The 15,474-nt window shown below is 32.5% G+C and overlaps 1 protein-coding gene across 2 annotated transcripts in view; it reads left to right on the forward strand.

Annotated features, from left to right (window-relative positions):
• Cert1 (ceramide transporter 1) overlaps positions 1 to 15,474 on the forward strand; it is a 108,506-nt gene that overhangs the window by 59,213 nt on the left and 33,819 nt on the right. For both annotated transcript variants that reach the window (XM_077800360.1, XM_077800359.1), the window contains exons 5-7: positions 376 to 514; positions 3,525 to 3,608; positions 12,505 to 12,662. In XM_077800360.1, the coding sequence (XP_077656486.1) occupies positions 376 to 514; positions 3,525 to 3,608; positions 12,505 to 12,662 (381 nt within the window). The remainder of the gene's footprint in view (positions 1 to 375; positions 515 to 3,524; positions 3,609 to 12,504; positions 12,663 to 15,474) is intronic.

A 15,474-nucleotide genomic window follows, 5' to 3' on the forward strand; every position in this document is an offset into this window, starting at 1 on the left:
GTGATCCCAGCAACTCAAGAGGTCAAAGCAGGAGGATCACAAGGTCAAGACCAGCCTCTGTAACATCACAAAATAAAAAAATCAAAAGGGCTAGGCATGTGGCTCAGTGGTAGAATGTCCCTGGCTTCAATCCCCCGTGCAAGTTGTCACACATTATTACCTTATTTCCTACATGTTTATCATTATCAAGTCACTAGATTAATCAGCTTCAAGCCTATTCCTAGAAGTATGACCTTGAACTTGGTAGCATTCTTTATCCATTCCTTTAGTGATAAGGTACAGACTTTAAATGGTGATGAAGTACCATAGACCAAATAAAGTCAGTCCAGTTTTGTTTCACTTGAATTACACTGCCTCCCTTCTTGTGTCTTGCAGAAAGGCCACAGTTTACGGGAGAAATTGGCTGAAATGGAAACCTTTAGAGACATCCTATGTAGACAAGTTGATACTCTCCAGAAGTACTTTGATGCCTGTGCTGATGCTGTCTCCAAGGATGAACTTCAAAGGGATAAAGGTTAATTAGGCTATTACCACTATTTTTACTTGGAGAATGAATGGATTTAAAGCCTCTTGATCTTAACGGGTAATGTCTTTAAGTAATAAAAGTGATTATAGTCACTTTTGCTGCAAACTCCCAGTGTAACTGATCTCAGCGTTAATGTAACTTGAGTACTCTAATAACATGTTCCAATACATTTCTGGTCATCCATACCAGATACTCTGGAACACTTTTAAGGGATTCTCTTAATTCAATTAAAAAATAGTATCTGGTCTCTTATAATATGGAGCATTTACATTATTATGTCTAATAAATTTACCCCTTGATGAATCTTAGAGGACACAAGCATACATTAAATTCTTTAGATCTAGTATCAATTGATTCCTTTCTCTTTCTATGCTCCTCTCTCTCTTGTTCTTCCTTCGCTCTCCTTTCATGTCTCTTCATCTGCCCTTTTTTCTCATAGAAGAAAGCTTCTTCATTATATATACATTTAAAAATAGTTTTAGTGAATTTTTGTTTGAAAAAAAAGAAAATATGGTGGTTCATCCGTTAACTTTTTTTAACTTTTGTTGTTGTTGTAGAATGGACACAATACCTTTGTTTTATTTATTTATTTTTATGTGGTGCTAAAGATCAAACCCAGTGCCTTGCTATTATAGTGCTAACATATTCACATTTACTTCTCACAATCCTATGTGCTGGGTATAAGATCCATTTTATAATCAGAGAAACAGAAGTTGAGAAATGTTAAGTAATTTACTTCAAATAATTACATTAACAATGAAAAGAAGAGCAATAAGAAAATTAATTTTTAGATTAAATCCCAACTGTTCTTGGATTAAATAGTCTTAACCTAATAGCCAAATAACAACAAACAGGGATTTTCAACTTTTTTTTTAGCCCAATGTCCAATATATAAAACTGATGAAAAAAGGAGTTAAATCTGGTGAAAAGGGTGGCCTTCCCTCTTTGCTTCCCAACAAAGCACTCCTTGTCCATCTTTGAGGCATCTTAATAGCACTTAAAAAACAGTTAATTAGGATAGTATTGAATCAATGTCAAGATCTTATCCAAAGAGAAGTATTGAGGTTTTTTTTTGTTTTTTTTTTTTTTTGTTTTTATTGAGGGGCCACAGGATTGAACCCTAAGATACCCTACCATTGATCTAAATTCCCAGTCTTTTTGATTTTTTGTTTTGAGATAAGGTGTCAGTAAGTTGTCCATTCTAGCCTCAAACTTGTGATCTTCCTGCGTCAGCCTCCCCACTCACTGGATTTCAGCATGTGCTACCACACCCAGCTGTGAGTACTGATTTTAAAATAGCAGTGTGCAGAATCACATTGGTTACACATCCACATTTTTACATAATGCCATATTAGTAACTGTTGTATTCTGCTACCTTTCCTATCCTCTACTATCCCCCCTCCCCTCCCCTCCCATCTTCTGCAATCTGTATACGGGGTAAAAATGGGAGTTCATAACCCACTTGAATCTAATGTATGAAATATGATATGTCAAGAGCTTTGTAATGTTTTGAACAACCAATAAAAAAATAGCAGTGTGCTATATTAATGGATTTCTTAGAATTGACTATACTTACAAATAATTGAAGACCCACAGGGTATGAGTTTGTTGGGATGAACTCAACTACTATGTACAACCATGAAGCCCAAAAACAAACAAAAAACAGACTCTGGGAAAATGGTTTATATTGGGACTAAGGTATCTGCAGAAGCATCATTATGGGTAACAAAGCCTGTAAGAATGGTGCAAATAGGCCAGACACTGTAATCTCAATAACTCACGAGGCTGAGACTGAGGCTGAGGCTGAAGCAGGAGGAACGCAAGTTTGAGGCCAGCCTCTGAAATTTAGCAAGGTTCTGAGCCACTTAGTGAGAACTTGTGTTGGGATGTATGTAGCTTAGTGGTAAAATACCCCTGTGTTCAATCCCTAGTACCAAAAAAAAAAAAAAAAAAGTGGGTCTAGTGGAGACCCATTTCTAAAAAGACTGATAAAACTGGAAAAGAAAAATGTCCATTGGCTATTGATGTCATCCACTGGGTAGAATGAATACAAGGTAAATAATAGGTTATTATTTAAAATTTTTATTTTAACTGAATAGCAGATTCCAGTAATTAGAAAATAACAGTACAGAATGAAAGTGTTTTAGGTGGTGATTCCTACTGTTCATTCAAGGGAGGAGAGAATAAGGTATCAAATTGGGCTTCATATTCACAGGAGAGAGAGGTAAAGAGAGGGCTACTCCTTATAGAATCAAAGTACTCCTAGATAAAGAAAATACAGGCAAGTATGTAAGACATTAGTTTAGAATGAAATTGCTTTGGTAGAGAGTACCTCAAAAAATAATACAGATTGCTATTGCTTATCCAAACTACTTAGGATCAGAAGTATTTGGGGTTTTGGATTTTGAACTATTTGCATATACATAATGAGATACCTTTGGGATAGGACCCAGTCTAAACTCAAAATCCATTTATGTTCCATACACACCTTATACACTCAATCTGAATATTTTCTAAAATTATTTCTTTTTCTGTAATTGGGTAAGTTAAAAGGGATATTTAGGTACACATACACATTGGGATAAATGAAAGTTGATATCACACCTTGAAGTAGTTTTATTTTGTTTGCATATACAAAAAAAATAGCAGATTTAAGACTAAGGTACCTTCTGCATGTAAGATATCCTTTTACAGTCCTCAGCACTTTTAGGTCTTTTGAAGAATTATAAAATGGCCCCATTTTATAGGAGGAGATTAATAAGACGAAATTATTAATCATCCCTTAAACAGTGAGAATGGGTACAGTTTCAAAATAATGTATTTAATGACATTCCATAGCATATTTATTGAGTATGCCTTTGTGAACAGTGAAAGTATAAAAGATGAATAAAATCTTGTACTCACAGAATCTAGAGTATAATTGACTCAGCTGAACATAAGAATAATGTAATTGATTTCTTTTTTAAAATTCTAATATCCTTAAATGTATTTTATTTAGTGGTAGAAGATGATGAAGATGACTTCCCTACAACACGTTCTGATGGAGAATTCTTGCACAGTACCAATGGCAATAAGGAAAAATGTAAGTAATACGTATTCCCACAGCTGAATAATATATACTTTCTAAAGGTATGTAATAATTCACTGTACAACAAAGACTAATTCCTAGTTGAATAATTTTTAAAAAGCAGTGGAACTCTTGGAATCCAAGTTAAAATATCTAAGAAAAATCATGTAGATAAAATAGCCACTTTGGTGTTATATAATAATGGCAACTCACTGTCTAACAAAAACTCATTCTAAATTCAGATTTCCTTTAGCCCATTTACTTCATTAGTACTGACACAATCAATTTTTAGTACTGAAGAAGTTTTTCTTAGAGATTATTGTTATAGAACTTAACTTCAACCTTTCTCTAGAGTGTATATTCTCTTTAGAATGTAGTTCTCTGTTTGATAAAGTGGTATCAAAAAAGTAATAACTATTATTATAAGGGAAATTATTGAAGTAGCTTAATTTTTACAAGTATAACTGCTTATATACCTAGGAGTAAGGTAGTTTATTGATTGTTGCTGTGTTTTTAATGAATAAACCAGTCGGAGGAATTCTGAATCCTTGATTACTGTGAATTATAGCCAGTGCTCTTCTTTTGACATTCCTAGGAAAAAACTAAAATGGATTTCTGAAAATCTTTAAGATACAAAAAAAAAAAGACTTTTGCAGAAAAAAATATCTAATTTTGCTGAAATTATTTTTTAAGTGGATAAAATCTATAGTGAGAGTACACTTTTAAAACTGTTTCATGATGGAAGTAATTTTTTATTTTTGAGATCATATTAGAATATTCTATTATAGATACTAAAATCTAATGTTTCTTTTCCCCTACCTTTTCCTTCTTTTTTTCTCTCCATGTTTCTTATTTTCATTGTGACTCTCTCCTTATAACCTACTTCTACTCTTTCTTCTACCCTTTCTACTCTTGCAAAGTGCTAGCTTAAAGTTTATTGTGTAAATTGCCCTTATAACTTTGGGCTAAAATGTTAAAACTTACTAAGTCATCTAGATTAATGTATCTTTATGGAATTAGAGGACTGTTTGGGGATGGTTCTTGCAGGTACATTTTAATTTCACAATGAATAATAATATGCTTTAATAGAACAAGTACTTTGTTTGGATTTAGGAAATACTATTGAAAAAAGTTTTAAAACTTGCAGGCCTGATCATTCATCCCACATAAACTCAGCTGTCCCACCTTCATTCCCAAAACAGAACAGAAGCTTATCTTCTTTAGAAATTGAACTAGAGAGTTCTAGATTTAGGAATACTAGACCCAGCTAAAAATAGGTATATTGTATCAATAAAGTTATTAACTAAAAATGTACATACATACTGATTATTGATATTTTACTGCCTCATTCTTCTCATCTCCAAGAATTGTGGTGTATGACAGAAAATTAGAAGGTAACTGGCAAAACAGAATGGCCACAGAAAAAATCTGTAAATAGAGATTTGGGGAATTACACCATGACAAAGGTATCTCAACTACCAAAATCCCTTCATGAAAGCCACTAGTCAGAAGCCCTGCTAATGCATACACAGCTTCTAATACATAATTCTTAAATGTGAACAAGATCTTTAGATATTTGAAGAAAGACTCCAACATGATAGATGGTGACAAAAACAACAAATTAGAAAAACAGAGCCTGGCATTGTGGCACATAGCTGTAATCCAAGTGACTCAGGAGGCTAAGACAGAAGGATCACAAGTTCAAGGCCAGTTTCAGTAATTTAGGGAGACCCTCAGCAACTTAGTGAGACCCTGTCTCAAAATAAAAAAGGACTGGGGATGTATCTGAGTGGTAAAGCACTCCTGAGTTCAATCACTACTATCAAAAGGAAAAAGGAATTTAGACAATGCAGGAAGCAAAAGAAAACCATCCTTAATGTCTTTAATAAGAAAACAAAGGGCATCCAGATTTGAAACCATCTGTACAGATGCCATGATCTTGTATAAAGAAAAGTGTAAGGAGTCCACTGATGACTATTAAAAGTATGAATGATTTCAGCAAGTTAAAGGTTGTAAGATGAATATGTAAAACATAAATTGTACTTTATATACTTAAAATGAATAATTGAAATGAAATTATATAAACACTCATTTATAATAACATCAAAAATAATAAAACACTTAGGCATAAATTTACAAAAGTACACACCTTCTGTTCTGAAAACTATAGTACATTATTAAAGAAGACCTAAATAAATGGAAAGGCATCTCATGTTCAGAGGTCAAAATACTTATATTGTTAAGAATTCACTACTTCCTAAATTGATCTACAGATTTAATGAAGTTCTTATTAAAAATCTACAGTAAGCTTTCTGAAGAAATTAACAAGCCAATCTTAAAATTCATATGGAAATGCCAAGGACCCAGATTCATCAAAACAATCTTAAAAAAGAACAAAATACCCATTCACACTGTATAATCATTACAGATTTTATACCAAAATTTTTGACAAAAAATGGGGTGTGACCATTATTTTTTTAGAAAAAAAAATGCCAGTATCACTTAAAAATCATTTTTACTTAACTGTCTTTGGGGCAAGATTAGGATGTATGAATTAGTCATATACATTAATGCATTGGTGACAGCTATAGGTAAAATTTGGTGGGATTTACACTTCCAAATTTCTTATTACAAAGAAACAGTAATTAAGACAATGTGTATTACTTGAAGAATGACAGACACATAGATCAACTGAATAGAATTGGGGGTCCAGAAATAAATCCTCACTGTACAGTCAATTGATTTTCTATAACGTGACAAGTCATATCAATTAGGAAAACTAATCTTTCCAACAGATGATGTGGGGAAGCTAAATATCCATATATAAAAGAATGAAATTGAATTCCTTGTCATACAAATACAAAAAAAAAAACCTAATTTAAAATGGATCAAAGAAAAACTCTCAGAAGAAATCTTCTATGGGTGAGGCAGAGTCTTCCTAGATATACACCAAAGTGACAAAAGTAAAAATAGATCAGTTGACCTTTACCAATATTAAAAATTTTGAGGTTCAAAGGATACTTTTTAAAAAATGAAAAGATAACTCACAAAATAGGAAAAATATTTGCAAATCATATATCTGACAAATAATTTATATCTAAAATATAATGAACTCTTACAAAGTTGTAATAGATATCTCAGTTTGAAAATGGACAGAGTACTTGAAGACATTTCTCCAAAGAAGATATTCAAGTAGTCATACATAAGTACATTTTTTAAAAGATCCTAAACATCATTAAGGAAAATGCAAACGGGATGCTGTTTCACGTCTACAGTGGCTTTAATCAGAAAGAAAAAAAGTAACAGCGAGTAGCGGGGTCTGAATTAGCAAATTATATTTCATGTTTTTATAATTATGTCAAAATGAATCCTGATATTATATATATAATTTAAAAGAATTTTTTTAAAAAAAGAAATAACAGTGTTGGTAAGGATGTGGAGAAATTGAAACCCTCATACACTGCTCGAAGGAATGTAAAATGGTGCACCTGTTTTGGAAACATTCTGGCAGTTCTTCAAAAGATTAAACATTGAAGATGTCATTTGACATAACAGTTCCACTGTTGGATCTATATACAGGAAAAATGAAAACACATCCATATAAAAACTTGTACATTAATGTTCATAGCAGCATTATTCACAATAGCCCAAAATGGAAATAACCTGAATGTCCATCCACTGATGAGTAGATTAACAAAATGTGATATATCCACACAATGGAATATTATTCAGCCATTTAAAGGAATAAAGTCCTGGATACATGCTATATAAATATGGCTTAGCCTTGAAAACTTGCTAAGTAGAACTAAGTTACAAAAGACTACTTTTATGTTTGTCTACATGAAATGTCCAAAAGATGCAAATTATAGAGGTAGACAGTAGACTAGTGGTTGCCTAGGGCAGGGGACATGGGACTTGGGGGAAATGAGGAGTGACTCTGGTGGGAGGGTAAAACTATTTGATCCCAAGTTGCTTAAAAAAGGGGGTTTTGATGAAAATGTCCTAAAATTGATTATAATGGTTGTACAACTCTGTATATACTAAAACACATTGAATTGGATGTAGTGTATGAATGAATTTTATGATATTGGAATTATATCTCAATAGGCTATATTTTAAAAGACTAAAATTTATTAAAACTCAGAACTTTTGGACTCTAAATTTAGATTAAATCAATCTAAAGTTATATAGTGACTTTTTGTACCTACCATGAATAATATCACCCAATATTCCTAAACTCTCATTTCTTTTGATTAAATTTCATTAAATGTTGAAGATGGCTACCAGTATAGGATTTTTATATGTATTTTATTTTTAAGTTGTAACATTTAATTCTATTTCTAGCTATATTTTCTGTCTAATTTTCCAATTTAAATCTCTTCTTACATAATACAAATAATTATTTGGAAAATATTTACAAAGTATGTTATCAGAGCATTTTGTCAGACTATCTATATAAAATGGAGATATATTGATTTAGCAAATTGAAACATGCTTTTGATAAATCTCACTGAGAAAAAAATTTAGTGTTAATATTATAACATACATTGCTCATACCTATTCTTTGTGCACATGCTTGTACATTAATTGTCAATTAATTTTAAGTTTTTAACCAATTTATTATGGTTTAGATATGAGGTACCCCCAAAAGCTCATGTGTGAGACAATGAAAAAAAGTTTAGGAGTCCAATGACTGGGTTGTGAGAGTTTTAACCTAATAATTGTGTTAATCTCCTGATAGGAATTAACTGGATGGCAGCTGTTAGGCAGGTATGATGTGGCTGGAGGAGGTGGGTCCCTGGTGGTATGCCTTTGGGTTATATATTTAGTCCTTGGTGAGAGGAGATATCTCTCTCTCTCTCTCTCTCTCTCTCTCTCTCTCTCTCTCTCTCTCTATCTCTATCTCTATCTCTATCTCCCCCCCACACACACACACCTGCTTTCCTAGTGCCATATCCTGAGCCACTTTCTTCTACCACATTCTTCCACCCTGATGTTCTGTTTCACCTTGGTCCCAGAGCAATGAAGCCAGCTGTCTGAGGATTGAGACCCCTGAAAATGTGAGCCCCAAAATAATCTTTTCCCCCTCTAATTGTTCTCATCAGGTTTTTTGGTCGTAGTCCCAAACTAATTGATTATCTAACCCAGTATGGTTAATATCAGGTCTATAGTCTTCAGTCATGTTTCCTCTTTGTCCTAGTAAACAGATGAAGAGAGATTTTAACAAAGTTACCATTCTGTATGTTCCTCTTTTTTTCCACCCCCCGGGTACCTGGGAAACCAGGGTACTCTACCCTGAGTTACATTCCCAGCCCTTTTTATTTTTTATTTTCAGATGGTCTTGCTGAGGCTGGCCTCAGACTTATGCTTCTCCTGCTCAACCTCCCAAGTTGCTGGAATTACAGGCATGATTGCATCTGGCCAAAATCCTCTAAGTTAAGAAGGATTTCTCTCCAGTAATCCCTTTCTACTCTGCACCATACATGATTATTTGGAATATTTCTTTGGGAGGAAATTGAAAAAAAATTCTTGAACAACTGGGAAATCCCCCTGCAGGTTGTCTGTGATGATGTGCAAGAGTGCATGAGCTAGAGGCGTGATTCCTGATACCCTGTTTTCTCCAGGGCTGGCAGACATTCTAATCCTACCAACTGTTAAAAACTTTTTCAGTATTACCTTTACCTACTTAAAAGATTATTTTATTTCGTATCTTCATATCCATTAAACCTGTATTTACTATTTTTATTAATTGCAATGAAAATGGATAATCTTTTGCTTAAAATATATACAGATTTTTTGGCTATATGTCCAAATTTAGAAAAAGGTTAATGAAAACCATGTTTACCCTGTTACCATGAAATACAAAAACCTTTATTGTTACTTTCTATTTTCTCCCAAATAATACTTTAAAGAATAGGTTGTTGCCTGAGCTGAAAGATGATTTATTCTTTGATAAATTCTTCATACTTCACACCAAAGAAGTGTGTCTGCTGTTCTTTCTCAACAGTCCTATGTAGCCACTTTTGTTTCTTGGCTGAACTGTGCAAGGAACACTAATGATGCCTGCATTTATTTGTTCCTCTTCATTCTGTCTAAGCCAGTCTGTAAAATTGTTACCATTACATTTTATAGATCTTCTGGAGCCACCAACTCGATTAATTGGCATTAATTATGTTTTCTTTTTCTGACTATCCATTGGTTTTTAGATAGATGAAAACAAAATATAGCATGGTAAAAGTAAATAAATAAAATAGAGCATAAGAGTCTTAGTGAAATGAAGGGATTCTAAATCTTTCAGCTTCTGTCAGATTTATTTTTAGTTCTGACATGTTGGTGTTATCTTACGAGTTCCTTTATTTTCTGAGTGCACGAATGTGTAAGGTCAGAATTCAACTGGAAGAACTATAGATCTGAATGATAATCTTAGGAGCCTAAGTACTTACGAATCTAGATTAATAGGTTATTTTGTAATTTCTTCCATTTCTTCCCAGCATGCACATAGTTACAAACTGTGTATGTTCTCTGACTGCCTGGTATCATTTTCCCAGAGGAAATTCAGGCACATCACCTTGTCTCTTAAAGAATGTTTTCCTCTTGTCTTCAGTGGAGACATTCAGATAAGCAAACTAATCAAAAACTTTCAAGTACTTGGAGGTTTTGCTTAAATTTTTCCTTTGAGATTAATACAGTTGTACATTGTAAGGTGTAAGAAACCTGGAGCAAAGATCAAAGCACCTATATTTAGAGCAACCTATTGGATGGCAAATTACAATGATGTGATGTCTTTGTGACTTTCACTTCCTAATATGAGAAATGTTTCCTTACATAAGAAAAGTGTATTTCAGAGGTCTTATTGTGTAAGACCCTTATTTTCAGTTTTTTAAAAAACTTTAAACATCTGTTACATACTTTCTGTATCATTCTGAAAAGGACTTGAGGTGGCTGCTTTTGGTAGTAGTAAGTGCTGTTTTAAGATGTTTTCAAAGACATTTCACCATGCTTTTTCATCTTATATTGATTCATGTATATAAATTAGCAAATGTTTAGCAGTAAGAACCCATTCTTATAGTTGCACACATTCTCTTACATGGATGTCTTTGAATTTCTAAGTTGATAATTAGAGAAAAGAATAATTTGTAATAAAACAGCAATCTTGGTAAGAGTGATGGAAAACAAAGAAGTTCTAATGATCTGTTGCCCTTATAAATTTTCTCCATCCACTTTCTTTGTTTTCTTTTTCTTTTTTCTTTCTTTTTTCTACTAGGGATTGAACCCCAGGGGTGCTTAATCACTGAACCACATCCCAACCCTTTTTAAATTTTTATTTTGAGACAGGGTCTCACTAAGTTGCTGAGGATGGCTTTGAACTTGTGATCCTCCTACTTCAGCCCCCCTAGCCACTGGGATTACAGATGTGGGCCATCACACCTGGCCCTCCATCCACTTTGTTATCCCTCCCCACCCCAAACAACCACTGATCTATTTTCTGTTATTGTAGATTAGTTTGCATTTTCTAGAAGTTATTTAAGTGGATTCATATGGTATGTATTCTTTTTTTGCTTAGTTTCTTTCTTTCATCATTGTTGTTGCATGTAACAGTAGTTGATTTCTTTTCATTGCTAAGTAGTGTTCCATTGTATAACACAATACCACAATGTATTTATCCACTCATCCATTGGTGGACATTCGGGTTGTTTAAAATTTGGGCTATTACAAATAAAACTGCTATGAACTTTCATATATAAGCCTTTGCATGGCCATATATTTTTTTTTATTTGGGGTAAATACTTAGGAGTGGAATGACTGAATCACATGTTAGACGTGTGTTTAACTTTTTTAAAAAACTGCCAAACTGTTTTTCACCAGCCATTAATGAGAGTTCCAGTTTTCTACCACCCCACCAACAGTTGGTATGGTGAGTCTTTTTAAATTTCACACATTTTAAGAGATGTGCAGTGGTATCTCATTGTAGCTTTAATTTTGCATTTCCCTAGTAATGTTATTAAATATCTTTTCATGTACTTATTTGCCATCTGTGTCTCCTTTGGTGAAGTGTACTCACATCTTTTGCCAAGTTTTTTTGATTGGTTGTTTATTACTCAACTTGTTGATGTATTTTGAGGTTACTTATTATATTCTGGGTATGACCTTGATTAATCTATACCATGCAGAGATTTTTTTTTTCCCAGTCAGTGGCTTTTCTTGTCATTTTCTAAAACAATGTCCTCAAGAGCAGAAGTTTTGTATTTTGATGAAGTACTGTTTATCACTTTGTCCTTTTACAGATTGTACCTTTACTGTCATCTACATCTGAGTTTTTAAAGACATTTAAAAGGTTCTATCAGAATGTTTTCTTACTAGCTATAGAATAATAAATTATTATCTCTTGTATCTTGTGAGTTTTAAGATTTTTCATTTCATTCAAAGGCTAATCATTTATAATTATATTATAAAACATAAAAGTATTTAACATATTAATTGGTCCTAGACTTAATTTGAATATTTTCTTAAGTTAATTACTTTATAGTAAAGTATATCTTCAGATATTTTTTAAATCCCAGATTTCTTAAAATGTAAGGTACTTCTTAGCATAATTAGGTCCCTTTCTAAGCTGTCAGAATGTTATTATTTAAGTATTACTCCTCCTACCACCTGATTCACTGGGTGCAGCACAGCAAATATATTTCAGGAAGTAGAATCTAAAAAAAAAGAACTTGAAAGTGCATATGTTGTCATAAACCTTTGCTCATAGAGTATGGATAGGATATTTTTAAATATTGGTCAACAGGAGAAAAACTATAATTCAAAAACCTGCTCAGATTTGCTAGTTTTATAAATATTTTCTAATCTTAAATTCTGATGAGTTATTTCTTCATTTGAAAGATTTTCAGTGAATAACTTTCTTTTTCAGTATTTCCACATGTAACACCAAAAGGAATTAATGGTATAGACTTTAAAGGGGAAGCCATAACTTTTAAAGCAACCACTGCTGGAATCCTTGCTACACTTTCTCATTGTATTGAATTAATGGTAAAGCGTGAGGACAGCTGGCAAAAGAGACTGGATAAGGTAAGACTAGTTCTTAATTTCTTAAAAACTAGATTTTATCTGAGTTTTATATATCAATTGAACATTTAAACCAAACTAAGTTCTTAGGCAAGAGTCCATTGGGTTGATAGAAGTAGCAGGTGGTACTACTTCTGATACATTATGGGACTCTTAAACTCATTTTCTTAAATAAGATTCATCTGTTATATATTTAGCTACTATAAAATATATTCTCTTCATTGGATTTAATATAAAAAGTTTTATGATGGTATTAGTAATGCTTTGAAATAAAAGCAATGAACCATTTAGTATTACTTACCTTTTTGTGTGGTATGTGAAATTGTATTCAAGTTATATGAGCTAACTAAAACATATGAGCTAGCCAAATATGCAGTTAAACATTTACTTTACATTCGTAGGTGTGTATTTTTCGAAGGGTCATTGTGATATTATTAGCATACACTGTGTTGTTCAAATATTTGCCCTAGTTCCCATTTTCACACCTTTATTTAATAAGCAGCACTGATAATATTAGAATATGAAACTATAGTTTTTAGCATGAAGTATAGCTTACTGGATTTGCTTAGGAGAAACTTCTGTTCATAATTCAACTTTAGTGAAGTAATAAAATGTTAAAGAACTGTAACATATCTTAGAAAATCTAAGTTGTAGTCCAAAACCATCATCTTATAAAATAAGGAACTAATAAGCCCAGAAACTTGTCCGAAGTCATTAGGTAGCAGAATTAAAGAGATTTTTCTCTGTTCTGATATGTCAGCTGTGGATACCAGGCTAGACAGCAATCAGAATCTTATCATTCATCAGAAAGTTTTATTGTTTGCAGTGTTTGAAGGTCTTTCAATTTGAGCAAGACACTAAGGAAAGCAATGTCATCTGATGTAATGGCAGAATGGCCACAGGATTTGACTAGCACTATGTGTTTGAGAAGGTTCTCATGTTTTAGAAGAGAACTGTTCAGAATTCTCAAGTTCAGGTGAGAGTAAGATGTATTGACTAGGGCTGGGGGTGTATCTAGTGGTAGATTGCCTAGCCTGCAAAAAGGCCCGGGGTTTGATCCCCAGTACCCCAGGGCAGGGGAAAAGATGAATTGACTAGCAGCATATTCCCCCTTATCTGCATGGTATGTGTCCTAAGACCCCTAGTGGTTTCCATGAAACCACAGATCATATCAAACCCTATATATGCTGTGTTATTTTTGTTCTTACACATTCATATCTATGATAAAGTTAATTTATAAATTAGGCACAGTAAGAGGTTAACAAAAAATAGCCAATAATAAAATAAAACAATTGTAACAATATACTGTAATAAAAGTTATGTTTTGTGGGGTCTTTCTACCTCTCATTTAAAATCTTATTCTAGTGTACTCACCCTTACTTTTGACCATAGATAACTGAAAATTGCAGAAAGTGAAACTGCAGATAAGGGGGGACTACTGTATAAATATTTCATTATCATTCTGGAGCCAGACTATTTTCAGAGATTTCAATTCAATGTGGATCAAAAATTATCCCTCTGCACAGAACAAATAATACATTGGAAAACAGGACAACTCCTTAAATTTACTGTATCAGTTGTTCAAGAATATCATTCAGTTTGTTTAGACTAACTTATTTTTAACTTTTGACAACTTTCTCTTAAAGTTTCTTTATTCATCTTTCACTAAGGGGTTATATTGTTTAGTCACCTAAACTAATCACACTGCCTCAAAAGATAACTCATTTAAAACAATTTCTTAAAACCTTTTGCATTATGCAGTATGTCTTTTTCATGTTTTCATCATTGAAGTTTCTCATTTTGCCATGTTACACAAGGAAGTGGACTTTTTATTGCCTTCATTGTTGATAATCTTATCCTTTCTTTTTCTTTATTGAGTAGTAATATGAAGAACAAACCAAAGGATCTTGGGGTGGGGGAGCTATTTTTGCTGCTTCTCCTTGAAGCAGTCTTAAGGAAAGAAGAAACATAAAGCATGGCTGTATTAATTGAAATCTGAAAACTACTATATTTAGTTGTTCTCTTACAGGTCTATGCAGTATTAAATTTTATTTACTGTTTTCAGTATAATTTTTTTTTCAAGATCAAAATAATAGGATCCTAGTTATATTTTACAAGGAATGTAAGAAAAAGAGAGTGTGTGTGTATACACAGTATATATGAGTGCATATATATGTATATGTACAACTATGTGTATGTATACATATATACAGTTTGTATTTATTTGTTGATAAACAACTCCCTATTCAAGAACTTTCTAGTTTTCTTTATGGAATGTAACATATACACATATTAATGATTTTTTATATTCTATACACACAAAATAAGGAAGATTTGAAAATTTTTGAATATAGATAGTGGTTTATTAATAAATGTCTTTTAGGGTAATTCATAGAATGCACAAAGAAGATACAATGATAACACTGTGGTTCCACTGATATTATTTCATTCAAGAAGTATTTTTTCATACCTGCTGTAAGATAGGAATGGAGAAGCAATGATAAGCTGGAAATAGTCCCTAAGGAGCTTAAAATCTAAGAAGAGCAGTTAAATATGTAATGATAATGATAATAACAGTTATTTAATAGTAGAATAGTTTAAATTATACTTTTCATGTAGATCTCCAATGTCAGTTCCAGTATTCTTTTAGCTATTGAAATATTAATATTATTTGGTGGTGATAATTTTTATGGTTGCCTATAATAAAATCCCTTCTACTGTAGAAGTATACTTAATTTTTAACCACTCATGTCTAAAAATACTAGAAATTCTAAGTTAAAACAATTTTAGTTAATTTTTTTAAATACTTATTTTT

Source organism: Urocitellus parryii, chromosome 1 (assembly GCF_045843805.1).
Source record: "Urocitellus parryii isolate mUroPar1 chromosome 1, mUroPar1.hap1, whole genome shotgun sequence".
Classification (NCBI taxonomy): Eukaryota; Metazoa; Chordata; class Mammalia; order Rodentia; family Sciuridae; genus Urocitellus; species Urocitellus parryii.